The sequence below is a fragment of the Hibiscus syriacus genome, unplaced genomic scaffold (assembly GCF_006381635.1).
Source record: "Hibiscus syriacus cultivar Baekdansim isolate YM2019G1 unplaced genomic scaffold, ASM638163v2 tig00111358_pilon, whole genome shotgun sequence".
Classification (NCBI taxonomy): Eukaryota; Viridiplantae; Streptophyta; class Magnoliopsida; order Malvales; family Malvaceae; genus Hibiscus; species Hibiscus syriacus.
Genome location: NW_024063070.1, coordinates 1,038,841 through 1,060,896, shown reverse-complemented (window position 1 = coordinate 1,060,896; position 22,056 = coordinate 1,038,841). Strand labels below are relative to the sequence as shown.

General features: G+C 33.4%; 1 protein-coding gene across 1 annotated transcript; it reads right to left on the bottom strand.

Annotated features, from left to right (window-relative positions):
• Window positions 1-9,029: 9,029 nt before the first annotated feature.
• LOC120159334 (mitotic checkpoint serine/threonine-protein kinase BUB1-like) lies at window positions 9,030-13,470 on the bottom strand. The gene is made up of 14 exons (XM_039169943.1): window positions 13,311-13,470; window positions 13,072-13,219; window positions 12,475-12,632; window positions 12,281-12,371; window positions 11,690-11,800; window positions 11,508-11,595; window positions 11,124-11,227; window positions 10,977-11,048; window positions 10,792-10,881; window positions 10,552-10,709; window positions 9,962-10,016; window positions 9,743-9,877; window positions 9,534-9,652; window positions 9,030-9,413 (listed from the first exon to the last, which is right to left on the bottom strand). Exons 1-14 carry the CDS (start codon window positions 13,376-13,378, stop codon window positions 9,224-9,226), a joined length of 1,587 nt encoding a protein of 528 aa, XP_039025874.1. The 5' UTR covers window positions 13,379-13,470; the 3' UTR covers window positions 9,030-9,223.
• Between the last annotated feature and the right edge of the window lie 8,586 nt (window positions 13,471-22,056).

Sequence of the window (22,056 nt, the reverse complement as noted above, 5' to 3'; positions counted from 1 at the left end):
AACAGTCCCAAAAGGTGAAGCCGTTTGTGATTGGGATTTTGATGAGGATCCATATTTTGGTAGAGGAAAAGATGATTGTGATGGCACTGGTGATCCACATGTCAACCTTATATGACCACTTTCCTTGCACCGACTACATGTCGATCTCTTCTTCTCTTCACCCTTAGACGGTATACGATCGTGATTTTTTGGTCGGCCAGGTAGCCTTCTGTCCATGGCTGGTGGCAAAACTATTTGTAAGTCATCTGGTATGTCTCACTCAGAAGGATGTGGAATAGGGTAGACATTCTCGACATAAGTCTATCGATATACTTTTGTAGTGTAGCAATCCATAGCGTATGCGCTTGAATCATCTTGGTTTAGATGAAGAGCAACTTTTATAACATGGCCACACGGATAACCAGATGTTTGCCATTTCATACAACTACACGTCTTTGCATTTAGATCGACAAGCCCATTTAAGTTATTATCCAGTACTTCAAACAAAGTGTTTGAACATGGTTCAACTCTCCATGACGTTGACTTCACAACACGTTTCGTTATCTTTTTTTCAGTCCATGGTGTAACACGATGTTCCAATGTTCCTGTAAATTTAAATAAATAATACTTAGTAAAATATATGATAAGTTACGAATTTAAAGAAATAATACCTGCATGGTTTCTTTTCTTATAGTACCACTGTTGAATAGAGGCTCGAAAAAACTCCATTAACATAGTAATGGGTAATTTCCGGGAATGACGACTTAGAGCGTTGATTGATTCTGCACTGTTAGATGTCATGAAACCATATCTTGCTCCAAGTTGATGTACTCTTGACCATCTTTCAAACCAGACATCTTCTAGTGTTTGAGCACACTGAGGCAAAACACGTCTTAAACAGTTTATATGCTTATTAAAATCCACTTCCCGATAAGCTTTTACAACCTTCCAGTATGTCCATTTGTGATTTTTTATACCAGCAGACCTTGATTTTAGATTTCTATACAAATGAACACCACAAAGTCCATGAAAATCATCTTGGAAACACCTTCTAACAGCGTTGTCAATTGAATTTGCCCTATCGGATATGATTTTCAGATTGCTGATAGGACCTATGCAATCCCTAAGATGCCCCATAAACCATGTCCATGAATCAGAGGTTTCAGATTTGCCAACCCCGTAAGCTATTGGCAGTATCCCATTGTTAGCATCCATGGCTACTGCTAATAAGTTTACTCCAAGGTATCGACCTTTTAAATGTGCTCCGTCAACTATAATAACTAGGCGCATGCAAGTAATAAATGAACGAATCTACAAAATCATATACACAAGAAATATAATCATTTAAATGTGAAATGAATGTAACTAACAAAAATGAGTCAACAAAATTATATTGATTTACTAACCGCAGCACCAATGGCGATAAACAACAACTCAAAGCATCCATCTCTATCTGTTTTGATATGAGTTACCGACCCAGGATTTTTCAGCTTTAAATTGTGACAATAAGCCGGCAGTTGGGCAAACGATGCTTCTGGCGACCCCCTCAACAATTCCAAGGCATAACATTTGGCTCTCCAAGCTTGAGAATATGAGATACTAATCTTGAACCGAGCATTCATGTCAGTCATAATTTCATGTCCCCGATATACCATGCCATTCAAAAACATTAACTCAGCCAGAAAACCACCCAACACCTTTTTGTTTGCCTGTCTATGGTGAGGAAAAACTTGGGTTCTTGAACATGTATGTTTATCAATAAAAGTCCTAACTTGAAACATTTCGCAATCTTTTATCCTCTTTGCAATCATACGCCACGTACAGTTTTTGTCAATCATACACCTTGTTTCGAAATGATCTTTGCTTGATTTGTTAACTTTTAGTTGATAGCCATCTTCCACACATTTCGTATACAAAGCTATCTTCAAGTCTTCCTTTGTATCAAAACAATCATCTTTCTTGATACGAATAATTTTTGTGTAACAATCAACTGCTATCTTTACCAACTCTTCTTCCGGTATCTGAAGTAATTCTGGCATATTCCAGTTATACTCCCGTGGCATTTTCTTCGGGGACTTTTCTTTGGGGATTTCTTCTTCTTCTTTTTCTTCTTCAGTGTTATATGAATTACAGAATGGATGTTCAATATGTTCATTCACAGTTGTAACTTCCTCCTCATTATCATCAACAACATCTTCCTCGGCAGCGGTTGTTTCATCATCAAAATTTGGGTATTGACCAATATCAAAATCATTACACGCAGGGTTTGTTTTTTTCTTCTGAAACATCATCAAAATCCGAGTATTGACCAAGATCAAAGTCCGGGTATTGACCAAGATCAAATTTCGAATACCGACTAGTACTCATAATTTTTTTTCTGTTGGCTCATCATCGTCTAACTGGTTAATACGAAAACCAGAATTTGGTGCTGAAAGTTGATTGATATTTGGATTAGGGAAAGGTTGTGGGTTTTGAGATTGTGTTTGGTATTGGAAATGTGGTGAAACAAAATTTGCTTGGTGATGAAATTGTGGTGGAACCATTAAATTTTGAGCACCATAAACTGGGGTTGAAAAACTTAGTTGATTACTACCCGCTACTGACCCAACTTCAATACTTCTAGGTTCAACAACATACAATGTAACATCATCTTGCGAAACACTAATGTAAGCAATGAATCGTTCAACATCTTCATTGTCGATTAACAAATAAACTTTACCTTTTCTCTGATAAGATAGCCTAAATCCACTTAAGGGCTCTAAATTCAATTTATTTGCAACACGTAACATTAGAGTTTTATAAGTTAACTTTTTTAATGAAAGTTTTAGTTGAAGATTCATGGGTAAAGGCATATATTGTAAAACACCATGAACATTCTCCCATGACCCTCCAAAACACAAATCTATCCAAACATTATCAACATTAGATGATTTCATTATTGTAAATTAATTTACTAAACAAACGAGCTGCGAAACTAAAACTTGTTGCCGTATGGGGAAGGATGTCGTTGGATATAGGAACGGATGTCGCCGGAGAGAGTGATAGATGGAGATGGAATGAGTTGCGATTTAGGGATTTAGGTTATGAGTTATTGCTGCTGCGTAGTTATATACCCAAAACATTTGTGTTGCAAAACTAAAACCTGTTGCGAATTCAGAAATCGAGTTGCGAATTTGAAATTCAGTATTGCGATAGTCAGAATCTAGTTGCGATAGTCAGATTCGCGTTGCGATTTACAGATTCGCGTTGCGATTTACGTATTCGCATTGTGATTTACGTATTCGCATTGCGATTTACGTATTCGCATTGTGATTTACGTAATCGCATTGCGATTTTCCAAATTCGCGTTGTAATTTACGTATTTGCATTGCGAATTAGGAAAATCGCAACGCAAATTTGGAAAATCGCAATGCGATAGTCAGAATCGCGTTGCGAATCTGGAAACTGATTTGCGATATCGGAGATCGCGTTGCGAATTATCGATCGCATTGCGATTTAGTTGGTCATTTTGGCAAATCCAAAAAAAGTTGGTTAAAATCGTATATTATAAGACATTTTTGGTCACTGAGGTTATTTTCTATTGAATAAATGAAAAAAAAAACTTGGAAGGAGAATGTTGACCATCTAGATAAGAAAATAAAAGCCAAAGTTAAAAAAATGGATAGAGATTGAATTTCCAGATTCAAGAGAGGAAAGAAGCAAAATCTGAGAGAGAAGTATGTAATGCGGCAGAAGGAAAAAATGGAGTGGGAGAAACCTTAAAGTTTACTATATATACATAGTGGCAATTTTGTAAATATCTAAAATATATAATATAATTAAAAATATCCGGGTCGGGTTGGAGATTTTTGACCCCGACCCGAACCTAAAATTGTTAAAAAAAATTCCGCTCCTATCGAGTCAGAGTGGGTCGGAACCTGTCGAAGTCCGGTTAAATAGCCAACCCTAAGTATTCATTATCAAATAATCGAGTGTATTTAGAACATATACTACTTTCTAATAACCTTAGCTTAATCAACTATATATATATATATATATATATATATATATATCATCCGGTAACCACTTGCCACGTTCATTGGCTGCGGCAGTTGGTACATCCGATCATCACAGTCCCTGGTACAACCCAACACGCTCTGCTAGTTGCTATAAATTTGAGAACCAAAATTTCATTGCCACATTAAAATTTTGAAACAAGGGAATTGGCCGGATAAATGGAAAATGCCGGTAACACAACATCATTCGGAGGAAATCGAAAAGTTCCTTGACGGAGGAGCGAGTTTCTCCGACATGATGTTTGGATTCTTGGATGGAAGCAATGAGTCAGAGGAAAATTCAGGGGACTCGGTCGACCCTGATGAAATTGTTAACCACAAAGAGGTTGAACAGAACAAAATTTTCTGGGAAGCCCAACAACAGCTGCTTCAGGTGAACTATGCCCCATCTTTTAAGTTTTAAACATGAGGAAAAACATGCAGTTGAACAGTGAAGGATTGAGGGAGGAATATTTTAAATTCTTATATATTTTAATTATTTTTTATACATATATTTTTATAAATAATTTGTTTTCCTGTCTAAAATACGTGCCTTATTTGGGTGATCAATGTTGATGCATTGTAAATTGCAGGCAACTTTGCGCCGAACTACTTGTCTGGAATCAAGAATTCGACAAGCTACAAAACAAGCACTGACCGAAATAGAACAATACAGTTGTCGGACCAGTGGTTGCCGGAACTGTCTGCAGAAGGAGCTCTCGGTTCAACTCCGAAAAAAGGGTTCCAATTGTTACATATGCAAGTCCAAATGGAGGAGCTCCCCTGAAATTCCCTCCGGAAGTGTTAGATAAATCATCGAATCCCAAAAAGGGAGAGGTGAGGGTGGTGATCAAGTTAAATTTTCGAGCCGAATTCGAAATGGCGAGGGCCAACGAGGATTATAACAAGTTGGTAACCCGATTACCGACGCTCTTGGTCGGAAAAACAGAGAGGGTAAACGCATTGATCAACATCCTATCCGCCGCTGCCAAAGAATGTATGAAGGAGAATAAAATGCACGTGGCTCCTTGGAGAAAGCACAAGCACATGAAGGCCAACATGCTTGGAACATACGAGAGAACAACGGCGGCGCCTTTGCTGGTGGTTCACTTGGAGCGGCGGCCACAAAAACCAAAGGCATCCATGCTAACCTTTGATCTTATGGACAGGTTCCCGGGCTTGCATTACGCTCCTGTCCAACTTGTGTGGTGAATGGTGATGACCGATGATTAACAAGCTTAATTTTGATACCCAAGTTAAAGTTAATAGGAGTTTTCTGCGCGTATTAGCTGAATGAGTACATTATTAAAATGGAACCCTAAACTATCGATGTTAATAAATTCTATTTTAAGTATTGAATTAAATTTTTTATCAATTATGAATTCATTGAATGATCTCATGATTAAAAAGAGTGTTGTTTTTGTTAGAATATGTCAAAAGACCAATCACATGATAATTGTATTGTCATAGATTATTTACCGTATTTATTGACCGTTATTTTCTTTTGTTATATTTCTATTCATTAAATAAACTAAAAGATAATAATGTCCATATAATAATATAATTATTATTAAAAGATCCTTAATCAAGTATTACTATGTGCATAGACAATAATAATACGCTTAAGACTAACATGTTATTGATTGATGACAATGAGTTATCATTGACATAGATATGTCACAATTGATACATGAATATATTGTTAAAGAACAATGTATTGGATTGACCCATCATGAGCATATGTCTTGAATTATTATGTGATGATCATGATATTGCTCATGGTGACAACTATATGTATGATGATTATATTTGAGATCATTACTATCTCAACATATATTGGTGTATGTTTTGATACAATTAAACATGATCCGTAACTGGTTCCACTATAAAGATTGACATTGAACATATCATGATATATGTAGTGGGATATGAATAATCAATATATGATTTGTCTTTCTTATATAATAAGAAATATATCACATTTCACTTGATTGAGTGAGACTAGAAATGCATGTACATGCTCGAATAAGTTGATATGAGATATCACAATTTTTCGTTTATTATAGTCTACTCTAAATATCAAGAAATAATAGATGTGCTACACAAGTGTGACTATTCCAAGACTTGTGCCTATTCCAGATATAAATGACAAAAAGATATAATACATTAAAAAAGTTAGTCATGAATACGTCATGTCGAATCGTGACTTCTTGTAACTTAGGTAACAATGATATATTGTTAGATGTCACTCATTGTTTGTAATAGTAGAATGGTTCTAATTATTACTACTAACGTTACAGGAATCTACAGGATCACACCCAATTGTTGAAAAGAGCAATTCATAAATGTGTTATATATGTACAATTTGATTGTACATAAATAAAATGTATAGTTAATATTATTATATATATATAGCGAGGAATTTTTAATACACATTAATACCGAATTTAATTAAAGGATATATACTCCTTATAAAATTCGGATTAAAATCCGAATAGCTAGGGCAACACATATAAAAGGGAGATGTTGGTCTAGCACCTGCTTACCCTTTTTACTAAAATTTTGAAACTCCTAAAAACAGTTTTCGCGAAAGAGTTTTCTCTCAATAGTTTTTCAATTGGGTGAACTAAGTAGAGACCGAGACGATTATTTTGTGGAGGCTATGATTCGAATTGTTCGTGAGATTGTGAGCCTTTGTTGTATTGCTTCTTTTCAAGGAACCTAAGGTGAGAAATCGTATCTCTTCCTCTTGATTTTAGTTTTTATCGTACATGGATCACTGATGAAACCGCCGTGTTTGTTTTCGCTGCACCATAGGGTGCGCCAACGGTTCCAACAATTTTTTCTCGAGATATTAAGTTTGAGCAGTTGTGTCTGTTGAATGAGTGTTACAAATATTATGAATAGATATTATCTTGTAGTCACCTTAAAAAAATATCAATTACTAAATTAGCAAATTATTTACGTGATATTTAAATAAATTTATGTAATAATACATTTAATCTCATTAGTTATATATTTTATCAATTTAATTTTAATTTTAATTAAAAGTATTTTAATAAATTTAATATATATAAAATAGAGGAAAATGAAAAAAAAAATGTGGTAAGAAAAATTGAGCCGGAGTCTCAAAGGTAGTAGACTGTAATCGAATCAAATCTAATATATTCAGTTAACAATTTTTTTTATATATAAGTTAAATTGTATCAGAGGAAAATAAACAATTATATTTTTTATTAGGTTAAAATGATTACAAAATAGTATTTGTTCTAAATATTCTCAATCATTTGACAATGAACGCTCAATCACTTTATTGCAGCCGTTGGTGTTTGAACCCCGTGACTTCTAGGAACAACAACAATTCCATTAACCACTGTGATAAATTAGTTCGTAAAAAAAATTGTAATGTTGTCTTAAAGATGCAAAAGTTTACTTAAATAATTGAGTTGAATTTAATAGTATTTAGTTAATATTGACATCATTATGTGTGTGTTAATAATATTAAGTTAATATTGACATCATTGTGTGGGTATGTGTGCGAGTATGTTGGGATTTGTAATATAAAATTATTTCAATTTTAGACAAATTCAGAATTTTTGAATGAGTAAAAAATATGAGTGAGAATAACTTTTCATTTTTTAAGGAATATATTCTCATTCTTTTATTATTAATTTCAGTCGTCTATTTTTATTAATTCAAAAGTTCTAAATTTAATCTCTCTCTTTCTTATATATATATATATATATATATATATATATTTCAGTGAATATCTTCTCATTTTCTACTATTAATCTCAACCTTTAGTTTCTATAATCTAATGGTCATAAGAAGGTGTAAAACTAAAAGAATTTCATACAATGTAATTGGATTATGCTATATATACTCTATTTCAGTTGAGATTTTGGATCATCTATAAAATGAAATGAAAATGTTATATATTCTTGCTCTTATTTTCAGTCGTTCTTCATCTAATCTCTATCTCTAGTCTGTTATTCTTCCAGTTTCTTTAGTTTTCTGTTTTTACTTGTTACAAAGGTATCAGAGTTATCGTTCCCGATCAAGATAGACGACCTAATGACAAATAGTCAATTAACTCAATCAACCTAGTTGCGGAAATTGTTAAACGACCCCGTTTAGAGTAACTTCATGAGCTTCATTTAGAATTGAATACTGAGTTGCCGAAATTGTTAGAGATTACAGGAAGAACGACTAAAAACATTAGGAAGAATATATAACATTTTCATGGCATTTGATCGATGATCGAAAACTTCAGTTGAAACGGGATTTTAAGTCAAATAATTAAACGACCCCGTTTTATTTACTTACAAATAGGAAATATTTCAATTTGGTCATCGATCTTTTAATTTTATCAATCAAACTATTTAAATGATACAAATCAAGTCTTACGTCATTAAAATTTAACATGACAAATAATATTCTATCAATTTACTCTTAGTTTTATTGTAATTTAATAAATTTAATCCTTTAATTATATGCTAACATATGTCAACATTTGATTGAAGTATTTTTTTCTTCATAATTTCAGTTTATTTAATTCAATAAATATCACGAAGAAAAATAATTTAGGGATTAAATAAAACTCTACCTAATTCAAAGATTAGAGTTGTTTTACCCATAATATTAACCGAGAATGTGACATGAACGTGGATAGAATTTGAACAGTATTATCATTCTAACCACACATAGTATTACTAGTACAATGGCAGTCCTATTATTTTCAACTTACTTGAGCGAGTGGTTCCAAGCTATTGAAACTTTTAATCGACAACTCAAGGACCGATATTAAAATCCTGCAAATGTCACCACCTAAAATGGAAGGCCAACTTCATTAATAATCATAATTAAGCTGACATCAACTGAATCTATCATTCTAATACATCAACCAAACGGAGATGGGAAGAGAACGAGGAGTTGTAGCATATTAGATTCCTAGAAATTTCAACTGGATACCTTGACGATACACATATCATTGAACCAATTCTCTTGTAAGACCCTCCGGAGGGATACAGTAATACAACACCAAACAGACAGTCGGATTTATGGCTGTGCATATATGTGTACTATATTGCGCAATCGGGAGATTTCACCCTTTAAGACTGTTTCCAGATAACAATTCGTTATCCGTTGGAAACTTACGAGACTGTCATTGCAAAATGTCTGCGCGAATAATGACGATGACCAGAGGTGCATCAAGCAGAACACAGGGTAGCCCGTTGTTTCACTAGCAGTTCTCTCAGTTTCTTTATAAGCGGGGGATTGTCATGCATGTAGTCTAGGAATGACTTCCTCAAGCTACGCAGCAACTCTACATCGTTGTTGCCTGGGCTGACATTTAGCAGCTTTGTAAAGAGAGCCTTCCATAGGTCAATATTCCAATATCTGAAAAGCAATTGTGCAAAAAAATGTAATGGAAGTTCAGAGATGACACCGCGACCACAGCTGGTGGATCAAAACAAGTTAATTTAAGAAATTGGACACGCGTTAATGAAAGAATAATACCGTTTAAAAGATGATTTTGGTAAATAGATGTAGTCACCATCCGAGGCTTTTCTTTCAATCTCCATGTAAGTGTTATGCAGCATCATATGGACAGCAACACATAGGCCATATGTATCTGTCTGTTGAGAAATTACACAGCAATGTCAAGGCAATCATTCCAGTGAAATTAAAGATGCCATTTTGCAATCGTTCATGAAACGGAGACTTGCCTGGAAGGTCCATGGTTTTTTCTGTTGCATTTCAATACAACGAAACCCAGAAGTTCGACAATCACCAGTAAATTCTGTGTTAACGGGAAAAAGATTCAGATCAATCCCCCTCCCCCAATCAACAAGGTGAAGACCCTGCTAAATAGAACTTTTTAAGTACAAAGTCGAGTTGTCAAATTCTAACAACAAAATTTCTTAGTTTATATCCACAGAGTAAACCTGATCAAGCCAAGGGCCGGTTCGATCTTTAAACCCTTCTTCTGTGAGGTCATCCCTGAAAATATTAGAAATCTATGTATTATATACCAAACTCTGAAAATAACTTAAATAAAATTCCATATTGCACCGAAATAAATTTAACAATCAATTTGAAGCCAACTTTGGACTTGAGAAAACAACTAAATAAGCATTGAAATTGTTTTCCCCACGTTTTTTGATTATTTGAAAGGTGAAAAGCAGGAGTATTGCATAAATATCTTCATGACTTTTTTGAACAGGTGCAAATGGCTTATACATTAGTGCGCTGATCCACTTACAGGTGAATCGTGAGGCCTCTCCCCCTCAATGCATTTTAATAAAATAAAGTGCAATGTCATTCACATTAAACCATCAGGAATGTTGCGTTTATTGTGGTAGAGTTAAATCTCAAAGACTAGAAAATAACAGTTCATACATTGTCCATAGGATCATTAGTTTTCCTTTTATAAACATCATTATTATAGTTGCTGATATTTTACAATACATCAAGTAACAATCTATAGCTACAAGCCTACAAGAAATATGTACTAAACCTTCAAAACAACACTTACTTAGAATAGCGAATGAGGAGATTATCAGGCTTGAAATCACCATGAATGATGCCGAGACTATGCAAAGTTTCCAACATATAAAGCATCTCCATAGTGTAATAAATACACAAAACCTCTTCCATGAATTTGCCAGTGACAACATAAGAATTAATGGCATCCTGTACAACACAATGGCAAATGTAAGAGAGGCAACCCTTTTCCCTCATGTTTGGCTGGAGCTGTAGCAGGACATTAACCTACCTGAAGTGTCCCATGAGATAGATAGTCACATATGAGTATGCTATAATCAGAATAGATATGAATTTTATGCGCAAAACCAAAGCTTGATCTCTGATACAATGAAATTAGAAAAAAATCAGAAATGCTCATCGGACCAGCAGATACTGATAATGATGTAAAATCATAAGCAACTAGAATTGTTGTACTTGTTCGCCTGAGATGCGTTCATCAAGTTGACGGTACATGTAGAATTCCCAAGGGAAAGCAGGCTTTTGTATCTGCAAGAGGAGTTTGTTCAAATTTGGAAAGAGTACAATATGTGAAACTGTGATATTTATCAAAGTAAGGTAAACCTTTAATGCAACAACATCATCTGGATTGCTATCAACATGCGCTTTAAATACTTGGGCAAAGCCACCCCGACCAGCACACCCCTTGATCTGATACTTCCTCCCACCTTTTGAAAATAGAGGTAAAAGAATAACACATTTAGTTCCTTACAAGGTGAAAGAAGTTGCTTGCAAATATTATCACTTAATGACAGTGTTAAGCAAAAGCACATATTATTGTTGGCAGCAAATTTGATCTCATATTTTACTGTAAACCTCACCCTCACCTTTAATCTCACTAATTATTCAAGTAGATCTGGTTTGGAAATTTTGGATAGAAAATTTTCACACCACACAATGACTTCAAAGCATCAAGCTAGAACCATATTGTAGCATCACAAAAATTACCTATCTCAATAATTTTATTCCTTGACGATTTCTTCAGAGAAGATAAGGCTACTTTTCCAGAATAAGCTTTCTTACTCAGGTGGTATCCCTGAAATAAATGTCAAAAAGGATAAAATAAGACTAACCAGGAATACGACTATAAAGTGAAGAAACACGCAACAAATATTGGCAAACTCTCTCACATCATATTTTGTAATTTGTGGCTGTATCTTCTTTAAAAGCTCTTCTACGGTGAAGGGAGACCATGGGTTAATAAATTTCTTGCCAAACTCAGCTTGTTCATCTCCATCAACCTGAATGGAAAGAAAGCAAGGGTTTACCCAGCCAGCCTTTTTAGTTCAAAACTCAAACAAAGCGCACTTTCTGATGTAATGTATTACTCTTTATTAGTGAAATGTTTATCAATGATACCTAGTTAGGCATCCGTAAAAAGGGTAAGAAGGAAAAGGCTGACGTTGAAGCCTTAGCAAATCATTTAGAAAAGATTCAAAACACTTAACACCAATGAATCCATGAAACTTTCAAAAACAATAAATGCAAACTCCATCTTATGAGGAAAAACTTCAAAATTACCATAAGAGGAAATTATTTTGCATTAGCTTGATATTTCCATGAAATCATACGAGGTGATGCATAGTGAACTCTCATCACAATATTTTAAATGAGTATAAATCAAAAAAGAAATATCAAATTGTGCACCTACTGTATAATGTATATGAACAAGCATATAAAGTACTGTGCTGGTAGTATTCAAGGGTTAAAACTTTAAATACCTTCCCAAGTGAAAAAGTATTAAGCATTTCAGACATTCTTTCAACAAATAAGGATTGTGCCAACTTTAGCTTCTCAATGGGCTCAGCTTTCCTTTTCTCCAAAAACAATAGAAGTATCACTCATCAAAACATAAATCCCAATAAAAAAAGAAAAAAAAAAGACTTATAATTCAAATAAGGAAGGGAAAGAAAACCTTGAAATGCCCATACAATAAATGATTTGTGCTTCTTTCAACTTCCCTTTGGCTTCAAGGAAATATGCGTACCACTCGTAAAGTAGAGAATGCCCTATACATATCTCATTCTCTTCCATTTCTCTAAAAACACTCTCGTAATCTTTACTTCCTTCTAACTGAGAGAGAGAGCACACAAATTTCAGTTAATGCAATATTTAAATTGTAAACTCATGCATCAAAGGCACCGAATCAACATAAATTTTTTAAGATTTGTTTATAGCAAATAAACAAAATCTACCGCAAAATTCAAGAAATGTCAAAATGCAAATAAAAAACTCAATTAAATTGTCTGAACCCTAAATAATACGCAGCTTAAACAAGATTCCACAAATTGAGAAAATTTCTCTCTCTTTCCATATAAAGCATATAAGCTTGGACCATATAAAATCATACAAAACGCGAAAAAGAAAATCAAGTCAAACCGATCAAGTAATTTGGCTATCAACCTCAACCAATCGTGGCAACATCCCGAAAGCAAACTCCAATTCAAGCAACATCTTAATTTTTTTTTTCAAAACGAAAAAGTAAAGCACAAGAGTGAGAAAATATAATTACATAGATGAACCAAATCTTAAGAAATCGAAGGTCGTTTCTGTATTGGGCATTGTGCTTGAAAGTAGAGATGCAATCTGATAACAGATTGTCGAGATCTCCACCAGTGCGGTTCCCTGAGTACCAGTCGTCCAATTCCTTCTTTATCGACCTGGATTTGCAACAAGTTAGGGAAGAAATTCATAGCAAACAATTGATATTAACTAAGAAAACCGTGAGAGAACAAAAAGAAAGAAGAATACTGTAGCCATGGGTAGAGAGGATCGTTGGCATAGGAGGAAATGCTCGAGTCTGTGGGAATAGCAACCATTGTTTTCTCCCCTGTTTGAATTTAGGAAAAGATGGATGACTGAACGAGAGGGAAATCTTTGCTTTTCAAATTCGTTTTATCATGGGCAGGTGCCGTTGGGCCTTGGGTTTGAGGAAAAGCTGAACCCGACACATTTCAACCCAACCCGACAGCATCGGATTTTTTGAAATTGGATTCAGAGTGGACTGGATAGGGGATAAACTAACAAATTGGAGTTGGATTTAAAGTAAAAATAAGTGTCTAAAGAATATTTTAAAAAATATTTTAGTGCTTAAAGAATTTTTTATTAAAAGTAGGTGATTAAAATTTTTTTCTTTTACATTTTTAGGTGTTTACCATTTTAAAAAAAATTAAGTGACACATGTCACATTCATATTTTTTTAAAAATTAAAATAGTATTTAAAAATATTTTTAAAAAAAACTGGACGTGACACGTGTCATTTAACGATTTTTTTAACGGTAGGCACCTAAAAGTATAACGGAGAAAACTTTATGCACCTATTCTTAGAGAAAAATTCTTTAAGCACCAAAAGTTAATTTTGAGTATAGTTTAATCACTTATTTTTATATTAAGCCTTTAAAATATGTGTTTAATGTTTCTAACTAAGGGTGGCAACGGGTGGGTAGGGACGGTTCTACATTACCCAATCCATCTCCAACACTTGTGGGTACGATTTTGGGGTCCCTATTATATGTTTCGAGGATTTTTTTGTCCCCATACTCACCCCTTACGGATCCATGCGAGTTTCGGTTAATCCTCATTCCCAAAAAATAAACAAATATTTTTTAAATCAATACAACACCTAAAGCTTGTAAGATATATCAGATTATCTCAAATTGATCTCTATCTATAATATGAAAAACGTCAATATTCATCTAACACCCAATGTATATGTACAATACTAACAATTTTCAATATCAACAAATCAATGTATATTAAATGAGAAAATATCTAAACTTCAATTTTAGTTCATTTGAGATGTAACAATGACAACACGAAATCTCAAAATCTTATCATATATAATTTTTTTTATTAAAATATATATTAAGTGTATATAGGTATATGATTATAAATATATTTTTAAAATTTTGTAAACATCAGGGATCCCTAAGGATATTTTTTAGGGATTCCCTCGGTTTTTCACAAGGGTACGGTTCCGTTATCCATGTTGTTCGAATATAACAATCCTCGTCCCCAACCCCATTTGAGCTTCGGGGATAAAACTTCCCCATTCTCATTCATATGGGTGAAGATTTCAGTTATTCCACATCACTGTCAGTTCAGATCCTCATGGTTTTCAATTTTCCCCTATCGGATTGTGACTCCTATTTCTAACCTTGTTCTTTTTAATGCATACGTTCTAACGGTCTCAGAAAAATTATTATTTGACACATTTTATGTTTATATATTTTAAGAAAATATTATTTAAAAAAACCATCATTTTTTTAAACTTTAAAAAAGAATATTAAATTCTTAAAATATTTAATTTCAAATTTTTCATTATCATCGTTGGCCATCACTACCCCTGTTATCATCGTTGAACGGTTACCCACTCATTATCATTCACTCAATGATTGATTATTGTCCTTTTTATAACTTTAATCTTCTAAATACTTAAAATCTTCTATATCCAAATCTTTTATCCTTTCAAAATTTAACTTCCAATTTATCAAAGCCTTAATTTCTACAGCATAGTGGGTTGTTAGCTTTACAGACATTTGAGCTTGGAATCAGCTTGAAGTGCGACATGGAAGCAGGTTGTTTTCACTTTGACTATTGATTTTGAAATTTTATTAATTAGATTATATAACTATTTAAATGATGTTAATTAAATCACTTATTGTTAATCTTTAATGGAATTAAAAAATCATTTGAGGCTAAAATACTCAAAAAAAATTGAGGCCAAAATAACTATTTTAATATATGTTGAGGCTTAATTTTAATGTTATACTTTGATAAATCTACTAAGAACTTTGGTTATAGGTTTTAAATAAGAAATTTAGATCGATAGGGTGAGATTAAAAGTTTGCCCTTAAACAACTTCTCTTTATTGTGTATGTAGCAATGTAAATCATAAGAACCTTTGATGAAAGTATACTTGATTATTAGTTTTTGTTATGTTTTGACAGATAAGTGGCATGGGCAGTGTAGTTTAAGAACCGTACCCCTACTTAACCCGCGAATAACGAATTTAGAAATATTTTTGAGTGTGAGCACATATATGTTAATAACATAAAATTTTTGAATAAGATGAACACAAATAAAAATTTAGGGTGGACACCTTCAATAAAAATAAATAATTGAATGAAGAAAATTAAGATTTTAATGTAAGCATGTGTCCACCCTCAAATACATGTGAATCTGTCACTGCATGTATTTGTTATCGTATCCGCATAAGTGCAACATAGGTTTGTTGCCCATCTACTAATATGATTTCATTAGAGGAGGAGATTTGTGGATTTAATTGATGAAAAATCTATGTTGATGATGCATTAAATGAGAGTACGTTGTTCATAACCTTTATAGGGAACTTCTAAACTTGGTGAACTTCTTTCAGCCGCATTAACTTGATGTAGCATAGCCCTTCTGTACCTAAAATTGAATATCTCTTCCAAGGAGGAAGATCTCTCTCCCCGTTGTTTACCCAATGAAGTTGTTGAAAAGTAGATTAGGGCTTATACTGCTTTCGTTACCGATAAAAGTGCATGTGATGGTGCTGAAGTGTTTCACTATTGTAGTGGTGTTTGACAAATAAAATTTCACGATTGATATCACTAATAAAATAAACAATTAATGTAAAAAAATTCATATTTCAAGGTAGGTGTAATCCCACCCTAGCAACCCTTACGTCCATCAATAACTATGGCTATGGGCAGAGCTTGCTATTGATCTAGATTTGTTTTTAGTTTTGATTAGATATGAGCACGAGATTCAACTATGATGGTTTCTTCATTTGATTCGATTTTATTAGGTTGGTTTTTTTAATTGAGTATGGATTGTGTAGACACTCGTTTTTCGTCTGATGTTAAATTTAAATTTCATTTTTATCTTATATTTTTAATTACTTATTATTATTATTAATTATTTTTGATTGCTCTCCAGTTCTAAGGCTTCGCCTTGACTAATTTGGACCGACCCGGGTCGCACACCTGGCTTTGGTGGGTGAGTCTCTCAGCGGGGTTTTTCTGCATACACAAGGACTCGAACCTGAGACATTACTTAAGCGATATCAAGCTCCTTATCAATTAAATCAACCTTGTTGGTATTTTAATTAATTATTATGATTAATTATTGTAAGTATTGATTAGACATATATATATATATATATGTATACTTTATTAATAAAATACTTTTGTTTTGCAGGTCCAACCCGTTTTATAAGCAAGCGCGAAAGCCCAAGATACAAAGCATCAAAGGGAAACCCTAAAGGACAAACACTCCAGCTGTCGCCACCATGTGTGGCATCCAGCTTGCAAGTGTGTGGGTTGCCCTGGGCGAGTGCTTCTTTTGCCCATGATCAGGGACGAGCCTGTAGAGGTATTAAAATAAAATAAAAACAAAACTTTAGGTATAGTTTTGAAAAAATTGAAAGTTTATGTACTAAAATAGACCAAAATTGATTACTTAGGTACTAAACATGTAATTTACCCTATAAAATAAAACTCGAATGACTCAAATTTTTTAATACTTAGTGGATTATTTTCAAGTTTGAGTCAAGTCTCTCAACTATGTGATTCTACAAAAATGCTATAGCAATTAAGTAAGTTCACGTATCGTAAATCAAGTAATGAAGTGAAAACTAAGAAAGTTTCGGATGTCGAACCCAAAGAGAGCAGAGTGTCACCATTAGAGTTTGTAGGAATATGATTTATGAAATATATGAGATGCTAAAGAGTAGATGTTAAAATCAATAAATAAAAACACCAGTTCATGCTACAACATTCCAAGAAGAACTTGGTCAGCTATTAGATTGATGGATATAATATTATGAACTTCAAATCTCATGAACACATTCAATACTCAAATTATGCAATCAACATTGATTAAAACCTCTTGAACTACTTTAACAACTTTCATATATGAAAGGCACAAGATATTAACAACACTAATCAATTGGTTGCATGCTCTTCAGCATACACTATACTACTCAACAATGCCAATGATCACACAAGTATATAGTAATTTAAATGAAACTATTTCTAAATTTAAATGAAAATACTATATATCTAATTATAAGTACTTCTACTCATAATCATAAAGTTCAAGGCTAAACACGAAATAAGAAATTCAAAAAAACATCCAACAAAAGTTTAATCATTCAAATCACTCCCTCTCTCAATAGAAGGTATTGAACAGTGATCCAATGACCGCTGAAGCTCCTCAGCAAGCTTCCTTTGTGCTGTAGTAATCCCCGAAAGAGGATTTAAGCGTTCAAGGCTTGAGAAGAAAAAACGTGAAAAATTGTACTTTTGATCTCTCACACTCGTCCCCCATTTTGTACCCAAGTACTCCCCTTTTATAGCTTGGATGAGAATTTCATCGCCCAATGAAAAAGGTCCATGTTTCAAATGTTATCCATCCATATGACTGCTACCCAAGCCAGATGTCTCAATCCATAAGGTTCTTCTAACCGTTTGGAGCATAGACGACTACTACAGCATCCGATCAACATTTTCTACGATGCTACAAAATCCGTGCAATAGTTTTCAGCAGCAAAAATAAATTTTATCCCTTAGAAACCCACGATACTCCTATCATGAAAAATGCAAAATTATGCAAATTTAACCCTAAATATGCTTAAGTTCAAACTAAACCTAGTAATTAAGGCTACTAAAGATAACTCTTTTGGAGAGTTATCACAACCCCAAACCTAAGTGTTTACTTGTCCTCAAGTGAAACATGCATGAAACACCTAAACTAACAACAATGTCATAGAATGACTAAGAAAAATTTACCAAGCATAATAGTTTCTTTTTCAACCCTCAGCAAATATAGACGTATCCAATCAATACTTAGCTAAGTTAGAAAAATTTACACCTACTCTGTTAAAGATATTCAATAATACAACAATATTTCCTCACCAATGTTGGAATTCCAACTTATTTCTCTCACTATGTTGGATCTATTACCAGTATTACCTAACTTATTTCCTAAGACTATGTTGGAGCTATTACCATCATTACCAACTTATTTCCTAAATCTCTCATTTTTTTCATGAAACGATTGCTATAACATTTAATAAAGATAAGAGATTTGTAGCTTGAAAGTTTCTAAATTCTCTAAGTATTGAAAACATACACGTATGTGTAAAAAAATCTAAGGACCCTAATTTCAAAAGTTTTATAACATTTCCTACAACATTTAATTTCAATTAATATTCATCATTGGGCATCATCAAAATTCCCTTAACTACATCTTTTATTTTTTTTTTCAAAATTATCTTAAGGCATTACCAATGCAATTCTATATGTAAACTATATTCCTAAATGAAACACCTAAACTTAACAACACACCCCCAAACCCAAGGGATACATTGTCCCTAAGGCATGCAACACAAATAAAATAAGACAAAATAAAACAAACTAAATTAGAAGAAAGGGAAGCAAAAATCCCCTAAGTGGTCATTCGTGGGCTTTTGCGCGGAGTAAGAACACTCAGACGGAGACGCTTTGCTGTTATCTTTTGTCTTCATCGAGCTTTTCCTCTTTTGACTAGCCGACGTTGTAGAACTGCTCTAAAATTTTGGTAGAAAGGTATCAAATACCATGGATTCCATAATGTAGAAATGATATTGATACTGAAAGGGAGTATCGATACCATATTATAGAAGTATCGATACCATGGTAGGGGTACCGATACTATTGAGCCAGGAAAAATTATTATAGGAGAAATTTTGATAGAAATTGAATAAAATAGTACTTTTGAGTATTATTAAAAGTATAAATGTTAGAGAGTATTCTAACATTGGTATGGTTTGTGCACTTAATGGATGCTGGTGTAGATCATAACCAAGCTCCCGAGTCAAGCAAGAAAAAAGGGCAATGATAAAGTTGCCGAGTAGTTAGACGTTATTACAACATACTAGGGAGGTATATCAGGTGAGTGTATTTACTGTACTTGTATAAAAGGAGAAATACTCACGATGAGTCAACCTCAAATGTTTTGTTAAATGTATATTTTACAAAATTTTGGTATATTTTCATAATGTATATAAAAATGATATTATGAATAAGTTTTAGAGTATGAACTGCTCTAAAATGAATGGATGAATGTTAATGTTATGCAATGGTTATCGATGTTACCAAAATAAATATTTAAATCTATGAATTGGCATAAAAGGTGCCAAAAATGAAAATGCATAACGGTGAATTATCGACATAAAAGGTGCTACAAATAAAAATACATAACGGTGCATTATCGGCATAAAAGGTGCCACAAATGAAAATGCATAACGGTGCATTATCAATATAAAAGGTTCCACAAATGAAAATGCATAACAATGCATTATCGGCATAAATGGTGCCACAAATGAAGATGCATAACGGTGCATTATAGGCATAAATGGTTCCATAAATGAAAATCCATAACGGTGCATTATTGGTATAAAAGGTGTCACTCATGGTATTTATAAAAGGTGAATGACTATTTCGGCACTTCGGTGCAATGCATGTACTTTACATTTTCATTTAACATACATTGGGTAAAATAAAGGATAATTGGGAGCAATATATAGAAAAATATAGGTATGCTGGGGATACTAAGATTAGTTTTGATAACTATATGAAAGAAATTTGGTTTAACTAAGATGGTTAACTGATTGTTATGAAGTATACGATTTAGTTCATATTCCAATAGCCATGATATACTTATTTATAAATTGTAGTTCATTTACATTATTATGCCTCATTAAGTAAATACTTAGTGTGTGTTGATTTCACGCGTAGGTAAAAGAAAAGACTACCAGAGTAAGGAGTGCAACAGAGAACATCAATCCAAGGTTGACTCATCAATAACTATATGACAACCAGTTCTTCTTTTGAAAATTAGATGGCATGTAAATGAATTTAAGAAAAAATGCTCTGTAATGTATTTAAGTTATAACTCTGTAATAAGTTACAATAAATGTTTTATCTTATATTAAAATTATTTGTTTTTATTTTTGAAATAAAATTTTATGGGTTTACAAATAAGAAAAATGTTTTTAAAAAGTCATGTGGCACTTGTGACTTGTGTACGTGAACATATATGGGAAATGTGTGTTACAACCTAGTCCAACTTAACACCAATTGATGTTATAGTCGTTTTAAGGCCCTCCAAGGTTCAGTCATCAATATACAGAAGTTATGTTATATCCATGGGAGCATATGGTTCCTCAGGAGCTTTATTAGGATCCAACCCTCACTTCAACAATGTTCGCCTCATCACAGCAGGGGTGATTGGACTCTGATTCTCTATAATAGTGTCAAAAGACAAAAAAACTACTTCTGCTTGGGAGTATTGTGCAGCGATTAACGATGGAAAATACAAATAACCAGAAGACTTTTTTACTACAAGCAAATATTTCAGCAGAAACCATTTTACCAACTTCAATTTTTCTTCCAAATAAAATGGAATTAAGTAACAAGATTTGGTCTTTAGTAACAGTGGAAGGATACATGGTTGGCATTAATCAATTTCTAAGGAAAATAAACTATACCCTTGCACCGCGATGGAGATCTAAGCGCTTCATGGTTCGAACGCCGGCAGTTGATCTTATCCAAGATCGATCGGGTAAGCAAACATCTCGCCTCACTTGCTCCAATTCCTCCTCAATTAAATTCTCCACAAATATCGTATGTTATCAAGGCTCTTCAGCGATACCCAATTTTTTTTTATTGGTTTGGCTCACAAATGGACCATCTTCTCTTGAACAAAGACTAAACACTTAGTCTAGTCGATGAGATTACTATAAATTCCCAAACGATGTGCTGGTTTATGTCATCGGGATGCTAATAAAATTTCCCCTGACCTAGCTGGGTAATCAATTGAGATATATAATCAAATATTTGGAGCTCCTCATCTATAGAAAAATCAAACCCTACTCATAATAGAAATCTCAGCCCTTAAATTTCTCATCATAACATTGTCTTTTCTCGTCATCCATGAATTGTGTGACTTCCTCTGATGGGGACATTACCGGCGGTGTAGCTACATCACGAGGGGGAGTGGGTGTATGATTTGATTGCTTTGAACTTGATTTCTTTTTAGGTTCCATGAAATTTTGTAGATCGATGAAGAAAACAATGAAAGAGAGGTTACCAAGGGTTTTAGGGTTGTGAAGAGGATGAAAGTGAAATAAATTGGGGTAAATGGCTTGTGTGAAACAAAGGATAAAAGAATTTGAAAATTTATAAAATTATAAGGTGAAGGGATAAAGATGGATTGAAATGGATGATTATAATAAGGTTAAATGGAGGGTGAAAAATAAAAGAGGGTAAATGGGAGACAACTCACACCAATTTTTACCATCAAGGATATTTGGATATCCTTGTATTATTGCGACTTACATATAGCGATGAATGCATACTTTAATGCAAAACGATGTGCAACATGAAAGAATATATCAAGAATGATCAAACGAAAACACCTGTAAAAGAAATAAAGAAAATAAATACTTACAAAAATGCCAAAAGAATTT